Raw genomic sequence first — 16,734 nt, forward strand, 5'->3', positions numbered from 1 at the left:
AATGAATGTAGGGGAAGTCGAATTGGGTCCCAGATGTGGGTTCTGGGTTTCTTACACATCCTAGTGTTCCCCAGGCCCCAAACTTTGTGCCCTGGGGTCAAGGTCTTCACCAAGGTCTTAGCCTCCCTTCTGTTCTAGGTATTGAGCTGTAGGACGAGGTGCAACATTGTGGGCAGGGATGTCCTTAGGCAGCATCAGGGGGTACAGAAGAGGGGGGACCATCGGCTGGGTTGGAGATGGGTTGCCAAGTGTCCTGAACTAGGCCCAGGGAAGCCAAGATTCCAGTTCCACTTTTCCCTCTAAGCTAGCAGCCAAGGCCACAGCTCAACAGCACCCGGGCAATTCAGGCAGCCGTGGAGCACCAGGGAAGAGGTGCTGACGGAGCCCAGGGGGCATCCCACAACCCTCCTGGCCCCATGTGGTACCCCATGGCCTCCTCCTACTGTGGTACCTATCCCAGAGGGAAAAGATGCCAACCTGGCCCTCCACAACCTCCTGTGGAGGGAGAGAGACAAATAAATCTTTGCATGACACCATGTTATGATACTGGAAAGTACCTAAGACTCTGGTGGCACAAATGTGAGAGTGATTACCTCTACTTAGGTGGTTCAGGAAAGAAGCTTGGCCTTGAAGGAGAGGCAAAAGTTCACCAGAAAAATGGGGATGGAAGGGCATTCCAGCTGGACGGGAGGGCATGTGCAGAGGCATGGAGGCTGAGATAGCAAAGCACTGTTGGAATGACTTCCTTTTGTCGTTCAGGCATTGACTTAAATGTAATCTCAACAGGCTTTCCTACTTGAAAAGACCCCCGCTCCCAGCGTTTGGTTCTATTTCCTTTTTAGAATTCGTCTACTGTTTTTGCATTTGTTTATCGTCTCACCCTCCCTCCACCCACACCTGCACACCTGAAAATAAAATCCACCAGTCTAGGGAGACTTTTTTTTTTTTTCACCGTTCCCAGCAACTCAACAGTACAAGTGAATACATAGTAGGTGCTCAGTATACCTAGCTGAATGGATGAATGAATGAATGAAAGTCTGCAGCCGCAGGCTGTGAGAAGCAAGTAAGGAGCCAAGAATTTCCTCTCCAGCCCTTTGCCTAAGCAATCCATGGGAAGGTAACGGCTCCAGAAGACGGAGCGCTGTAGGGAAGGGGATTGGGGCATCGCGGTGGTGGGAGGCTGTGTCCCAGTTCGGGGGCGACGTGAAAGAGGAGGGAACCGGCCGCGAGTTGCTGCGGGACTGGCAGTCTTGTGCACTGGCTCACGCTGGGCTCTGGGGTCTTTCTGCCGCCTGAGAGGCGAGGGGAGGGAAGGTCTTCGCCCCCAAGTGCCGCTTCTCTAGCCTCCCGCTAGGCCCTTTCGGATGTGTCCAAGTCGCATCCTGGGCGGTCAGAGGGCTTCGGAGGGCTCCCTTGCCTGCCTGCCTCCCTTCCTCCCCTCCTTCTTTTTCCTCCTCCTCCTCGGGTCTCTCCAGCTCCCCAGCCGGGCGGCCCCGCCACAGCCTAGCAGCCCCACCCCCTCCTGTAAGGGTGAAATTGCTAAACTTGTAGCAATAATGACCCAGCATTCAGGCCGCCGACTCCCGCTGAACATCTCAGAGCCCCGGCCGGCTCGGCCTAATCAGCGCGCCCCTCCCTGCTGCCCGCCCAGCCCCCGTCCTCCTGCCGCCCCCTCCCCCAGTGCACAAAAAGTGGGGAACAAAACCCCCCGCACATTTCTCCGTCCCTCTGTTGAGCAGACTGCTGCACAAAGCCCCCGCTCTGAGAAGCAATGGGGAGCTCGGGGGGGACGTCAATCCGACGCGCTGGGGTTTTTGTTCGCGCAGGGGACCTCGCCTTCCTACCACACCTTTTGTTCGGGACTCCAATAAAAAGCCATTCTTTCCGCACCTTCCCGGCCCGGAGCCGCCTTTCAGCGAGGCCCGGCCCCACAATGGCGCGGCGCTCTGAGGCCTCCCCATTCACCCGCCTTGGCACGCTCACAATCGGCCGTGTGGCAGCACAGGCCTCGCACAGGCATTCTCCGCAAGTGACAAGGAGCCGCATAAAGCCGCGGCCGCCGGGGGAGAAGGGAGGGCGGCCAAGGGGGAGAGCTCGGCCGCGGCGGGGCGCAGCGCAGCGCCCCCGGGGCGCGTTGGTAGCCCTGGCTGCAGCCAGGGAGGGAGCTGCCTTCGCGCCGCCAACAGCTGGGACTGCGAGCGAGGCTTCCTTTTCCCTGGCGACCCTCGAGGTGGGGCAGAGTCCAAGACTTGACCGAACGCAGGTCTATCCAGCTAGTCCAAGCATCTGGGTAAAACTTAGGGGGAACTGCAAAGCCAGGGACTTCAAATGGCCCGGAGCCTTCGACCTGTCCAGCCCTCAAGAGTAAACAGAAATTAATGAACAAAGCCCTGAAGAGACCAGACTTGCAGCCTGGGGCCTGGCTCATGGGAGACCAGGCCTGCGATCGCCCACGGAGGATGGCTTTCCCCCTCGCAACTTTTCCTCCCCTTCCCGCCCTATTTAAAGGATTCCTCTCCACTCTTTGGGGCTAAACAAATTCTATAGCCGACCAACGATTTGAAAATATTGCACCTTGTTTATTGACTCCTGTAGTGTGTGGCAGCGGGTGTGTACACGGCGTGTGGTTATAGTTATATAGATAGATAATATGTGCTGAATACAGAATACGAAACAGAAAGGAAACCCGGTAACACCTCCGGTGGGCCACCAGGTCCCGAGTTTGTTCAGCCTCCCCCACCCCCAAATTTTGATCTCATTCGGCTGGTTTTCCTCGAAGAGTCCTGCGTCCCCCGACAATCCGGAGATCTGGACCAAGGTATCTGCTGCGGAGGGGAGACAGCTGCGAAACGAAATCGACTGTGCTGTGGCGCTCCAGGCTCGCAAAGGGGGCAGAGGATCGGTAGGGCCTGGAATTTCTCAAGCCACGACCCCCATTTTTCTCTCCTTCATGCTTTTAATTTGTTATGTCCTTGGGCTCCCCGCCAACGCTTCGCGGAGGCCGCGGAAAGGCCGAGGAAGAGAAGCCCTTCTCGCTTTGGAAGAACCAAGCGCGGCCAGGGTCCTAGCCTCCTGCTCTCCCCTCGCTGCCAGGGTCGGGGCCATCGTCCTCCCCGGCGCCCAGCCGGCGTTTCTGCCTCAGAGACAGTCCTGGCGACCGGACCCAGTCATCCTCCTCGCCCCTGAGCCCCCTTCCCCAGGCCTCGAGTGAGCTGCGATCCGAAGCCCTGAGGAGCGAGACGTATATATTTTTTTAACGAGGGGACCTGACCTTTAGGTCAGGCCCTTCTCGAGCTTCAGTCCCGCGGCGCCAGGCTGCGCTGGGGTGCCCGCCGCGTGACCCGCCCCGTCCCTACCAGGCCCTGATGCCCTGCAAGGTGCCCTGAGAGCACGCGGCCCCGGCTGCAGTACCCTGGTGCAACGGCTGTGCGCCGCCGCCGCTGCCGAAGCCTCCTAGGTTGCTCACGTTCACAAAGGGGCCGCCTCCGGCCGCGCTGCAGGCTGGCTGCATGGCAGTGGTCGCTGCGGAGGTCCCGCCGCTGCCGCCGCCGCCCGCTGGGTACGCACAGCCATAGCTACCGCTGTAGGCCGCCGCGGCGGCGGCGGCGGCAGCTGCGGCGGCAGCGGCCGCGGCCGAGTTCCCGTAGCCGTAGGCGGGAAAACTGTTGTAGGAGTAGGCGCTGGCGCCCACGCTGTAGGGCGCGCCGTAGGCCTGCGCGCTGGGCGTGACGCACGGTTTGCCGTCCCGCACCAGCACCGGGACCGCCACGCGGCGCGGCGGCGGCGGGGGCGCGTGTGCGCCAAGCTCCAGAGACTTGTCCTGCCGCTGTCTCTTGCACTTGTACCTGCGATTCTGGAACCAGATTTTCACCTGCGTGGATGTGAGCTTCAGGCTGCTGGCGAGGTGCTCGCGCTCCGGTGCCGACAGGTACCGCTGCTGCTTGAACCTGCGTTCCAGCTCGAAGACCTGGGCTTGCGAGAAGAGGACCCGGGGCTTCCGGCGGCTGCGTGGCTTCGGCCTCTCGCTCTCCTCCGCCGCCTTGCAGTCTCCGGGCGCCTCTAGAGACTTCTTCAGCTGGCAGTTTTCTGCGGAAGAAGCAAACAACAGCGTCCTTAGCTGTTCCCGGCCGCACCGCGGCTCCTGTCCTGGAGCACCGTGACCCCTTTTGGTGGCTGCGCAGAGCGTGCGGTAGTAAATGGCTGGACTTTTGGGAACGTTTGTGGCTCCTGGCGCTGTGGGACCCTGCGACAGCCCCAGTACCCAAAGAACGCCCTTAGCAGGCGGAGGCGCGTTTCGTGGAGAGGGGTAGTTAGTGCGTGTTTATTTGGATCTTGAGCATCTGCGAGAGAAGAGATTACTCTGTATTAAATATGCGGCTCGACGTGCTAATGACTATTTTCAGGATGAAGGCTTGCAACTACATAATAACTACAGTATTTGCAAACTCGTTTGCCTTCTACTCCACCAAGGATAACTGAAGGTGTGAGGCCTGTTGGTATGAGTGGGCCGGTGGGCATGGGTTGCGCGAAAATCTGTTCTGAGTGTAACGCTTGTGCATGGCCCAGGGACTTGTGTGTGTGTGTGTGTGTGGCTTATAAAAGACTACATGCAAATGTGATGACAACGTCTGTGTGCCCTTTGAAAATGAAGTTTGATTGACTAGTTATAGACAGTTTCATGCCGATTTTAGGCTCTGGCAACTATGAGAGCATAGGCCTTGGCCTCTGCCACATCAAACCGCCTCTTGGGGAAAGACTGTGATTCTGTCCTCTTAAATACACGTCCTTGGGGACTTTATGTGATTATTCCATCTCCCTCTCAATTCACTTCCCGTCCGATGTTAGCAGCCAAGATCTCAGACTCAAGTTCGGCGCGTTTTCTATTCGGCCCGCAGCCTGGGACACAAAGCAAAACGTTACGGATTTTCAAAAAAGGCTGGAGCCTTAGGGATGTGAGAGCTATGGTCGCGCGGAATAGACATTGTTCCCACGCACTTTCCGATCATCTCCTCTCCCTTTACCGAGTGCCACGGGTTCAAGGACGCTGAGCTCCAAGCAGAGAAGGGAGGAAACCGCCCAGCTGGCCTCCACCAAAGTTCCTGCCCCTGCGGGTGCGAGAGACACAGGCTGCTTGGGCTGTCTTTTCGGAGAAGAAGGGGTGGCTGCCCTGGGCTAAGAGAACTCATCTCACCCTAGAGGGAAAATGAAAAAGGTCCAGGCTCCTGCCCTTTTTGGGGGAAGAGCCTTTTGGGAGGGGGTGGAAGAGCAAAACTACTGCCAGTTATGAGGACCCAGGCGCTGAGCCCACGTCGTCTCTCAGCATCAGGGCAGCAGTAACCACCTTACCTTCCCTCATTTCCCCCTCTTGGGGGGAGTAGTTGTCAGGGTCACCTACTCCTTGTCTCTCCACCCTGGCTCCCTTGCAGGTACCTGCGCTTTGTGGAGCTGTCGGTGACCAGGGCGGAGGCATGGCCCCAGCCAAAGGGTAAAGGGGTGGGCAGCTGCGCTGGCAAGGTTTGTGGGCTGTTTGTGTGCGCTCTGCCATTGCTCCAGGTGTGCGGGTGCGTTTTTCTTTCCCCCTCTACTCACTTTGGCTCCGGTCCCTCACGACCTCGGGCTCCTCTTCATGTTCCTTGGGCCCGCTGCACGAGTCTCGCAGGACCGTGTGGACATAGCCCTGGGGACACAGCCCTGAATCCCCGTGGCCGTCGGCTGCGGCTAGTGAGTTCAAATAGGACAATTTCTCGCCTTCGTCTTCCTCGTCCTCCTCCCCTCCGTCAGAAAATTGCGTCCCCTCAGCTGCGGCCAGCATACAGGGCGCAGAGTGGAAGTGGTGCTCCAAGTCCGCCTGCAAGTGCGCACCATGGAAGTGCTGCTGCTGCTGCTCCAGATTCAAAATGTCTTTGACTGAGAAAGGGGTGGAGGTGACCGGGCTTGGTAACATCATCAGGGCCACTTAATTGTCCAGTCCAAATAATAAATCCCGGCGGGGGCGGGGAGGCAGCGCGGCGGCTCCAGCTCTCCTCCTGGACTCCGCCGCTGCTGCCGAGTCGGGCTTTTGACAGACGCGGTCCCACTCCAGTCTAAATCGCCTCCATTGGCCGGGACCTGGGGGTCTGGGTTTTGTTACAGCCACTGCAGGGACTGGGGCCCGGGCTCCGAAGCCTCTGTCCGGGAGACTTGCGTCACGTCGGGGGGCGGGGCCGGCGCCCCAACCTCCCTCCCCATAGGTTCCGGCTCATGTGGGCCACGCCCCCTGCTCTCTGCGAGTGGGATGTTGCGGCTCTACCAGAAATAGACAAGGACTAGTATAGAGTCCTGAAGTCCGAGACGCTGCGGGCGAGGCTGCACTGATCCGGTTCCTGAACTATTGATTCCCACGTGGCTGCACCTTCCCGACCTAGGCCAGTTCTGGGAGGCTTGCTGTCCACGAACCAACGCCAGGGAAGGATGCCCCAGGAGTGTGTTTTTTTCAGCTGCTGCGCGGGGCAGGAAAACTTCCTGGCGGGTAAATACCGGGCGCTGGATCCACGAGGAGATAGAGTGTTTTATCTGTGGGTGGGCGACATGTCCGTTTTCAACTTGTTGCCTTTGCTCAAGCTTTCTCTCCACTTGGAACATGTTTCTGACCCTTAGCCTCCACGAGTGGAAAATGTTCTCCAAGGAAGAGCTCCTAGATCGTCTAGCCGGAAGTCCCCTCTTTCAGGCTCTGAACTTGCAGCTTGTGTTAGCAAAGGACATGCATGTCACTTATCACTTCCCACTTAATTCTATAGCTGTATGTGCCTGCCTGGTCGCCCCAGTTAGACTGTAAGCTCCGTGAGGGCAGTATCCCGGCGTTGCTTTTGCCCTTATATCCCTGGCAGCAGCCGCGCAGAGCAGTATGTGAAAGGAAGATAGAGTTATGACTAAACTTTGGTATTCGACAGCTCTTGCTTGGCCTAGTCAGTGTGTGATCTTCGGCATTTCTAAGTCTGTTTCCTCGTCTATAAAACGAAGGCAGTAATACCTTTATTGGTCATTGCTAGGATTGAATGAGGCAAAACATACCAGAATCTTAGTGCAGGGCCTCACGTATGTTAAGCGCTCAGTACGTGTCAACGACTGCTTTTCGGTATGGGAGGTCAAGCAGTGTTTGTTGACTGCATTGGTGGTGCGTGGCTGGAGTGTGGCACATACTGAGAGCAGGATCTGTCCTCACAAGGGAGGTGACCCAGCATTGGCGGCCTTCTTTTCCGCCTGTTGAAATCAGGAGCCTGAATGTAGGCCTTGCCTCTCCGACAGGCTTTTAAAGTTTCTCTATCTACACGCCTTCTGGCACCTTCATGAGGCCCTGGTTGTTTTCTGGGGGAGTCTATGCGGTCCCCCAAAGATTCTGGAAACTCCGCGCTGGTGGGGACCATCTTCTTCCACAACAGGCATTTGCTCGCTACCAGGCCTAGCCCAGTGAGGAGCAGCGGGCGCTGCTTTGAGGGCCACAGAAAGACCCGTGTGCAGCGCTGGCCTTAAAAAAATAGGGAACGGTTCCAGCTCAACGGTGGCTGTCCTCATCGGGCCAGAGCCGCTCCAAGCATTTTTTTTGGCGGTCAGGCTGGCGGAGCTGGAAGAGACCCGTCTCACCTGGAAGGGGCAGGTGAAAGATGCAGGGACGGTGGACATTGCCTCCGAGCGGCATAAGACACCGGCTGGGAGTGGGTACGAGGGTGGAGGGCTGCCACGCAGGTCCCGCAACGGCGACAGGAGTGGGTGCCCAAGGTTGAAGGGAGAAAGAACAGCCTGTCGGGAGGTGGGAGAGGCGGGGCTCTGCAGAAGGGAGCGGAAATGTGGAGAGGCAGTCCCTGGGTCCGCCCGGGGAGCTGGGATGCCGCGCGGGCCACGTGCGCCCCGGAGTACTTAGGTTGGCGGCGGCCCGCAGGCAGTAGGGAGAGACCCTCTGTGGGCAGGGTCTTGCGCTGGAACCGCCATTCCTCAGCCACAGGGGCGCCCGGTGTCTTTCTGCTTTAAATCCTGCAACTATTGACGCCCCAGGCGGAGACCAGTGTCTACAAACCAGGCGGTGAGTCTGCAGAGGGAGGAATGTGCCTGGTTTTGCTGTGGATCCCGAGCGCTCGGGCGCAAAGATTCCGAGGTGGGGGCAGAGGGGTGCACGGCACTGCGGAGTGGCGGACCTTGAGTGTGTGTGCATCACGGTGGCCACCGAGCGTAAAAGCAGGAAGCTGAGCTCCAGCCCCATTTCCCCACCCCGCCTCCGGGGCAAAACTGTCTCAGGGGAAATGTTTCTGCTCTGTTCTAGTCCCCAGTTTTCTTCTCCTCGGGTGATTTCATGATTCTGGAAAAAGAAAAGGAGAAAGGCTATCGAAACAATCTCTCTCCCCCTAGTTTCCAACCGAAGCCTGCATTTCTCCTTGTTACATTCCCTTGCTTCTCAGTCTCGCTTCGCTCCTAGGCCTTACATAAATATAGCCCCAACAATCCAGGTCTTAAAACTGCGACCAGGACAAAGCGCCCCTCCAGCGCCTGATCGCCGATACACGCCCACAGATGCTCTGCAGCCGCCGGAGCCCACCAGGGTGCCTCTGTGAGCTCATGCAGGGGGCTGTCTGCTCCCCACCAGCAGGCCCACAGGTGCCCCTCTACCCCAAATTCCGCCGCCCCAGCCGCCCCCGGGCCAGGTACCTTGCGCCAGGCCTAAGCGGTTGTCTCTTGAGGACCCTAGGCAGGTTGCTCCTCAGTAGGCCACCAGGGCCTGTGAGGATTCCCAGGCGAAGGGGTCTAGCGGGCGGCGCCTAGGCCTTATAGCCGCTTCCTTTCCCCATACCCAGCCCAGTGCAGTGCTGTTCCAGCCTGCGGAAAACCTCTATCCGCTACCGCATTCCTAAAGTTGATCTGAGTTTTATGCCCAGAGCAGGAGTTTGGGTTGTCTCCAGCTACTCCCTCAGTATTGTTCAGACTCCCTTGGTCTGGTTCTCCAGTGGCCGTGCTTCCCCGCAGGGATCCCCACCAGGCCAATCTCATCTAGGTGGCCTTCATTTCCCGCGCGCTCAGCCTGTACCCGCGACGGCCGCGGGCCTGAGAGGAGGAGAACTCGAGAGCGGTAGTTGTACAGCAGCAGTTGCTCCGCAGGAGTCTCTTATCAGAGAGTGGGATCTGGTTCCAACACCTATCCAGTTACGATCGCCTTCTGCGGCATTTGCATTCTCTCGTCTGAAAAGTAGATCTTTGAAATCCTCGAGCTGTGCTCTACTAATAATAGGTTTTCATTCCAGACAGTTTAGCTAATTACTGTCAGATAAAGTAAGTATGGCTGCATCCATGGAAGCTTTTGATTTTATTTTAATCGAGTGTATCTGCCTTCCTACCCTTTCATCACCTCATACATTTATACAAGCTCTCTCCCCCACCCTATGATTAAAGATCATCAGTAAATGGTGGCAAAGTCCTTGAAGGGGAAGTGCTGAATAGATGCATAAACGTCTGTATCTTTTTTTTTTTTTTAGGGAAAACCACATGCTAGCCATTACAATAAATGCATTATCAAATGAAAAATGTGACAATTTTTTGAAAACTGTAAAGTGTTCTCGTAGCTGTTATTGTCTACACAAAGATTGCTTAATGCACATATAAATATAGGCAGATAATGGATAATTTTAGTTGTAAATGCCACTGCTTATCCCGTTTTCTCTCAACTTTTCAAATGGTCATTTAATTATGTAACCAAGGCTGCAAACAAGTTGAAAGTTATCGTGGCTTTCTAATCAAAATGTAACAATGTAACACTACAATCAGAAGAGATTTTTCTATTAAAGCATGAAAAAATCATCCTGTGATGAACTCAGATAGCCAAAACATTTCAGGTGAATCTTTTCTTTTTTTTTTTATTGCGCTCCTAGAAGTTTCATTTTCAATGTCAACTTATGAAACAGAGAGAGAGACCCACTAAATGGGTTTTTGTTAATTTGTTGGTGGTAGTGGCGGTGGTGGTGGTGGGGTGTGTGTGTCTGTGTGTATGCGCAAGTGAGCTTTGCTTTGGTGTTTTGTTAAGGAATGTTAGAAAGCTATCCATTTTTTAAAGCAATTCAGAAGCAATAGCATTTTAATTGCGAGACGGGTGAATACATTTTATGCTTTTAAAGAAATGTCAACTGGGTTAGTGAGTCCTAGAAGGCATTAAACTGTTCTAATTTCTCAGGAGGTTTTTTTCTTGTCGAAGGAATTTCATAAAAGAGATTTTGAAATGCTGTTTTAAGCACTCAGTTTGTTTTGCATGCGTTTGCAGGAATGCCAAATTTTCATAGATTTTATTTGGAATTGAGTTTTCTAAATTAATCACTGTTTCTCTTTCCTGGGAGAAAATTAGTCCGAATACAGTAATTTGTATAGTTCTTTGTAAATTACAGGTCCTTGCTGAGAATGTGACTTTCGATTTCTCAGGGAGAGGACTTCACAGCTATCCTTGTGGATCTGCCCCTCCAAAAATTTTAAAGATAAAAATGTAAATTACACTTTCTTTACCAAAACCAGTTCTGTTAATAAAACATGTCGAAAAGACTGTATCTTTGTTGAATGAAAATCAATATTTTTTCAAACAAAAAAACAAATAGTCCTAAATAAAGGACTCCTGTATACAGACATTTATTTGTACTGTTTGCGTGTGCTATTTGGGCGTGCAGTGAGCAGTTTTAACTTGAGGATTAAACTGGAATTCTGAATGCATTCCTTAACTTTTTTGTTGTTGCTAGCGTGCGTTTAACTTTCTGTAGCGAAATTTCAATGTGTTTAAACTTTTAAAAAGTTTAGAAGAGCGGCTGCAGTCTTGGGAAAATTAATTCATTTGAACCAGAGCGGCTGCCTGCTCTGTGCGGATTGCTGATTTTTAGTAGTGGAGGAACAGAGAGAGAAATGTGGTTATCGCGTTCCAAGAAGCAAGAAAGATTCTTCGTGTCTCTTCCAGAGCTATCTACTCGAAACTGTCTGCTCTCAACCGTAAACTGGCTCCGTGGGATCTCAGCCTCCTAGGACGTAGAAAGCTTCCTCCAAATCTCCCTGGGGGTCACGTTGGCACAAATACCTTCAAACCGTCTGAGAACGAAAAAGACCTTTCTCACTTGGAAAGAAACGTTTACTGCAGGCTTGTTTAAATAACATGTTTAAGTAACGTCTTATGCGGCCTTCGCCGCGTCCAGCCTGGAGGTCCGGGTCTTCGGTCGGCACTGGGAGAGCGATCCCCAAGGTTCCGCTAGACCTTCGCTGCGTCAGCGGACGGCTGGGTCTGCGGGCCTAGCCCCCCGATTGCCCTTGGCCCCTGAAGCTACAGGGACGGCCAGCCATCACCACTGCCCCGGCGCAGCTCCGGCTCGGCTCGCCTGACCCTGCGGAGATGTGGGGGTCGGGTGGGGCTGTGGGCTGCTGGCCTTGTTCAGAATCAGCCAGGGAACAGTAGAGAGGGCCGAGGCACCAGGCGGGTGCGGCGAGCCAGGACGCACGCCACAGGGGTCAGAAGGAATGGCGCGCCCTAGGAACCAGGTCCAGGCTCTGGACCTCGCAGCCTCGCCGGCACGTCAGATCGGAGGTGCCCGGTTAGGTACCTCCAGGTTGCAGCGACTGTAAGGGCCCCAAGCCTCATTGTGCCCTGCCCGCCACTGGCGCCGCATCTCCAAGCCCGTGCACTTAGGGCCTAGCAGTGCTGGGCTTTTTCCTGGGGCATCTCTCTCCATCCGCCCGCCAAGGGCCTGGGGCCCTAGCGAAGAGGACTAGGGAGACTTGGCCGGCCCGCATAAGGTGGGCCTTTGTTCTCGAACCTGCCTCTAGGTTCTCGAACTCCCCGCCACCTCTCCGCACTCCTGCCAAGCAGAGGCGAGGACCTTCTTACCTCTTGAGGCTCGCCGCATCCTGAGGCCAGGCAGAGCCTCTGAGTCGGGGATCCTAAAACGCGCGCGCTCTTCCGCCTGCAGTCTTCCTCCTCTCCCTCACTGCTAGCCTTTTTCCCCTCGTAGCCCCTTCCTCTCTGACAGAGCCCATTTTACTCTGCCACCCCTTTTCCCTTCTGCCCTTCCCCCACTTCCTTTCTTCCTCACCTCCTCCCCCATCTCCTCAGCTTCCTTTCTCACTGTTTCCACTCCTCCCCACCTGTTTCCCTCCTGCCCATTTTCTCACTCTTCCCCTCATCTTGTTTCACTCCCCTCTTTTCCCTCCCTTCTTACCCCCTCCACTCTGATGCTCTCAGGCTTTTTGATCGTGGCCCCTGCAGATGTTTGATGTGAAGGGAATCAGGGCAGCACAGGAGGGCTTCGCCGAGGTGGGGTGAGACTAACTGAGCAAGACTCCACTCCTGAGCCCCACATTCCTTCCCCCATCCCGCCCCTCTGCTTCTGACCCTCAGGGCTGCTCAGGAAAATGCCCATGCACCCCTGGGCTTGTGAAAGGGAAGCTACTCTGTGCCCTGCTCCAACTGGTAAGACCTCTCCCACCTCCCAAGCCCCCACTCCCCCATGGCCTCAGCAGTGGGCCCTAGCTGGTCTGTGGGGCTCCAGGTGGCAGGCTTGGCTGCCCTCCCCATGGAAATCCCCATTCCAGGCAGATCCTTCTCCGTTTCCTTCTATTGTGGCAGTCTGAAGAGAACCAGTGCAGAGCTGGAGGTGACCATGAGGCCTGGGCCCCAGGCATCCCTGAGACCAGATGGGGGCTCCCAGACCAGGAACACCCACCCCTACTGCACCACACACAGGTGAGAGCAAACTGACCTTCCTTTCTTTCCCAACAGCCCCACTTTAGACTGGGGGTTGTATTGTCTTGGGATCACCCCAACTGGAAGGTGTTTCAGAGATTGCCTTAAAATGCAGGGGCCAAATCTAAGAGAAAAGAGTGGGGTCCCTGGCTTCTTACACCAGCCAAGGACAGAGCACTCTAGCTGCTCTGGGTCCACCAATAATCTCCTACCTTTTCCCTAACTGGGGCCAGTGGGGGACACTGAGTCACTGGCCTCCTGAGAGGAGACTAAGTCTCATGCATTCTCCCCTGGGAGCTGGGCTCCCCAGATGCATGGCAGGCAGCCAGCCAGCCACCCTCTACCCTTTACCTTCCAGCTGCAGCCATATTTTTGAGATTGGTGGCAGTTTCATCTCCTGAGAAATATAGGTTTCCAGTAGGTGGATAGAGACATGATACAGATGTTTCTACAGACTTGTCTTTCTCCTTGAATGAAGAGGAAAGTGCTTTCCTGTGTGAATACATTAATGAGTGCACATGTGGATGGGCGTGGGGAAGAAGGCACTCAGGACTCCCCATAAATGTAGACTCCACATTAGGGCTCTGCTCTTTCAGATCATGTGGTCATTAACGCAGGGCTGGCCAACGCTCATTCTAAATTCCCTCCCTCCTTCCCCACCCACCCCGCCCCACAATAATGTGAATTACTGGTAGTGACATGAGATTTGGAGAAAATGTTTATATGATCCAAGATGAAAATTAAGTTCCATGACTATCAGATGCAGTACTTCTATAAGGCAATTTATGGGATCATTACAATTAGTCTTGTACAAAGTGGTTCCATAAGGGCCTGTCTAAGCTGTAGTCAGAGAAGAGGGAATAGATTTTATTACCAGAGTTGTAATGACTGTATGTGTTGTTGAAAGTAATAAAACTACATTGAAATATTCTGAAATTTAGACTTTTAAAAACTCCATGTGTCATGCCCTCCACATTAGTATAGTAGAAGGGTGGCCCGTGTGTATATATATGTATGTATTGTGCCCCCACATAAGTGAGCATTTACACAGGCAGATGTGAGTATCTTATACCTCCCAAAACTGGTCAGTAAGCATGCGTGTGAGTGGCTGTAGACCTCCTGAGCATTCATGTGCAAGGGTTGCCCCGGTGACACCCTCCTCTGCAAGGAGAGTCCATAGATGAGGAGGTTGAGTTTAGGATGGGGCCCAGGGAGATGTTGCTTTCCCTAAGTCATAATCATAACTCATGCCTCTATCTTGGGCTGGAGCACTGGCCCTGTAGTCCACCAGATCTAGGTGAGGAGTCCTGCTGTTTTTGTAGTCTTGTGACTTTGAGCCAGTCCTTCAACCTTGTTACATGGCTGTTTTCTCACTTACAAAAGACGATAATAACGGTGTGGACTTTATAGGCCTGCCTTAAAGATTAAGAAAAGCACTTACAGAGCGTTCCACACCTATGCGAGGAGAAATGGTTCTTGCGGCGGCGGGCTGGGGGTGTGCGTGGTGAGGGGCGGTTGTTAGGCACAGAGGTGCCGAACATCTCCTCTAGCTGAGCAGAGATAGGCGGAGAGTTGGGTTCCCAGGACCTCTGTTTTCCCACTTAGAAAAGCATTATTTAATTGTCCATCAAATTTTGTGTTTTTTGGGGTCCTCAAACAAGGAGACTAATTCTCTTAATCATTAGTTTTAGGAAATACTCTCAGAATGACCAGCAGCCTCCTCTCAGCCTCCTCACTCCCTCAATAGCCACTCCTCACCCTCTGAAGCTAAAGCAGACGCAAACAAAACCCGCACTCCAACCCAGCTTCCCACTCCCACAAATGCATCATTTTTAGCTGCTGTAAACAAATCCCTGAAGTCTCATGTCATTGTTATCATGTTGAGATAAAGATCTGGCCAATTAGCGTCCCCGCTGGAATGCAAATTAATCAGCTGCTGGGGACCTGCCCTGGTGGTGGGTGTCCCTCCCTCACCCAGGCCTCGCCCTGCACTAAACTGTGCCCTCTCTCCTTTTACCTCTGCGGTGGGTGACAGCATCTGGCCATTGGATTTGCCTGGTTTCTTATCTCTCCGCTTGGCCCCACACCTGCTGTGTGACTTTAGGCAAGTCACTTACCCTCTCTGAGCCTGTTTCCTTTCCATAAAGGAGTTAATGGCGGCTACCTTTTAGGGTTGGTAGTGAGTGGCTGTAACAATAGAAATAATACAGCTGACAACAGTAACATTAGCAATCCCACCACCAATGACTATATGGACAGTACTAGCTACTGTTCATGGCTTTTCTACAAGCACCAATGGGCTCAGAGGTAAACAGCCTCCCCTCCCCACCCAGCCCTCACATAAACTGGCAGACCATGGTCAAGAGACTTCTGTTGGGCTGCGAGAGTCCGCCAGGCTGCTGTAAACTCTTGTTAAGTGTCCGCCATTGTTACTGCTTCTGCTTCTTGCAACAGCTCTTCTCTTTGGCCCTATTAATATGACCATTTCAGAGGAGGGAACTGAGGCTCAGAAGGGTGAGGTAAATTGCCTAAGGTTGTTAAAATTCCTTGCCTTGAACACTCAGCTTCCTCTCTTCCCCCTTCTGCTTCCCCTGCGCCACGCAGGGACTGCCTGCCCAGACGCAGTTCTCTCTACTCTGCGAATTCCTGCTCCCTACTCGACAGCCCTCCCCCTCCTCAAATCTTCCTGCAGAGCCCTGACGGTGGTTCACAGCCCCCGAAAAGAATGTGCCCCGGTGTCAGGATTGACTGGAAGCTGCCTTGAAAATAAACACTGCCGGACGGTGGGGCGGAGCCTCCTATAGCCCCCTCCCCTTCCCTCCTACGTATACCCCCACCTCCGCCCCCCAGAGCAGTTTCCTTTCTCGCTACCTCCGTCCTTCGCTTTCTACTCAGTATGGGGCTGGAAGCCCTCGTCCCCGCCTTCTGAGGTGCCTACTGTCAAGTTAACACTAATCATGATAATAAACTTTCCACCAGTGAACAAAGCGTTCCACACAAAGGTCTTTTCCGATCGCTACATCCCTCGGAGACAAGTATCATCGCCCCTCCCGTCCCATGTTAGAGCCTTGGACACTGAGGCCCCAGAAATAAAATTATTTGTCCAAGGTCATGAAGCAAGTAAGGAGTGGGTGCAGGACGCCTCCGCTCCACGCCTGAACACAACGTCCTGCCCCAGCCAGACTCCGGGAACCATGACTCCAAGGCCATCCGGCCCCAGGGAGGCGTTTTTCCAAGTGCCCCCGCCTCCCCCCGCGACCCCCGCAGGGTTGACCTATTGTCCCAGAGGCCTCGCTCGCCTCCTCCTGGGCGGCATCTGCAACCCCGACGCCAGAGCAGGGCCCGCTGGGAGCCCACTGCTGGGTCCCTGGGAATAGGTCACAGGGCTTTCCGAGGAGGCTCGCCTCCTGCCTCTGTCCTGACCTCTCAGACCACTCTGCCCACGCTCTCGGGAGAAGTAGGAACTTCCCACTGGAAAGCAAACCCCCTGCAGCCCGGCGGGGCCGGGAATGCGCTGGAGCTAGGCTTCAGACCTTGGCAGCCAGGCACCCCGGAATCTGAGCAAGTGGCTGCATCTCGGGGAGGCACCGTGCGCTTCCTGGAGCAGAGCTGTGGATTCAAATTCTGTCTCCATGGGTCTCCAGGCAAATTCCGTAACCTCTCAGAGGTTTCTGCTTTTCTGATTTGTGGAACTGGGAATACTAAAAGCATCTACCTCTTAGGTCGCCCGAGGATTCAAGGAAATTACCTCTGTGAAGCACTTAGCGTGGTGCCTGGCACAAGAAACGCCCAATAAATGTTAGTTTATTATTATGAAGCCCGGGACAAGTGGAGGATGATTTTTTTTCCGTTTGGGGTGTGAGCTCTGTGTCCCTGCTCACACGGAGGCTGCCGATATGACCAGGTGGCGTCCTTTGAGGCCGCGGCTGGCCATGGGGAGAAGGGGAGAGTTTTTGAAGAGCCGGGCTCACCCCAGTTACTCTGTTTGGGGCGGGCCCCTGCGGTTACGT

The 16,734-nt window shown here is 54.5% G+C and overlaps 1 protein-coding gene and 1 long non-coding RNA gene across 2 annotated transcripts; one reads left to right on the top strand and one right to left on the bottom strand.

Moving 5' to 3' along the window:
• Window positions 1-2,561: 2,561 nt before the first annotated feature.
• On the bottom strand, window positions 2,562-6,146 carry NKX2-3 (NK2 homeobox 3). The gene is made up of 2 exons (XM_003255326.2): window positions 5,590-6,146; window positions 2,562-4,086 (listed from the first exon to the last, which is right to left on the bottom strand). The coding sequence occupies exons 1-2, from the start codon at window positions 5,945-5,947 to the stop codon at window positions 3,353-3,355; spliced, it is 1,092 nt and encodes a 363-aa protein (XP_003255374.1). The 5' UTR covers window positions 5,948-6,146; the 3' UTR covers window positions 2,562-3,352.
• A 5,484-nt stretch (window positions 6,147-11,630) lies between these two features.
• Window positions 11,631-12,724, top strand: LOC115832325. Its single transcript, XR_004027735.1, has 3 exons — window positions 11,631-11,778; window positions 12,380-12,451; window positions 12,608-12,724. It is a non-coding gene; the product is annotated as an uncharacterized LOC115832325 (long non-coding RNA).
• Window positions 12,725-16,734: the final 4,010 nt, after the last annotated feature.

Source organism: Nomascus leucogenys, chromosome 3 (assembly GCF_006542625.1).
Source record: "Nomascus leucogenys isolate Asia chromosome 3, Asia_NLE_v1, whole genome shotgun sequence".
In the NCBI taxonomy this organism is placed as follows: domain Eukaryota; kingdom Metazoa; phylum Chordata; class Mammalia; order Primates; family Hylobatidae; genus Nomascus; species Nomascus leucogenys.

Coding starts and splice junctions, on each gene's coding strand:
- NKX2-3 (XM_003255326.2), bottom strand. CDS start 5,947: ATGATGTTACCAAGCCCGGTCACCTCCACCCCTTTCTCAGTCAAAGAC. Junction 4,087..5,589: donor CGTGAGGGACCGGAGCCAAA/GTGAGTAGAGGG, acceptor CTTCTTCCGCAG/AAAACTGCCAGCTGAAGAAG.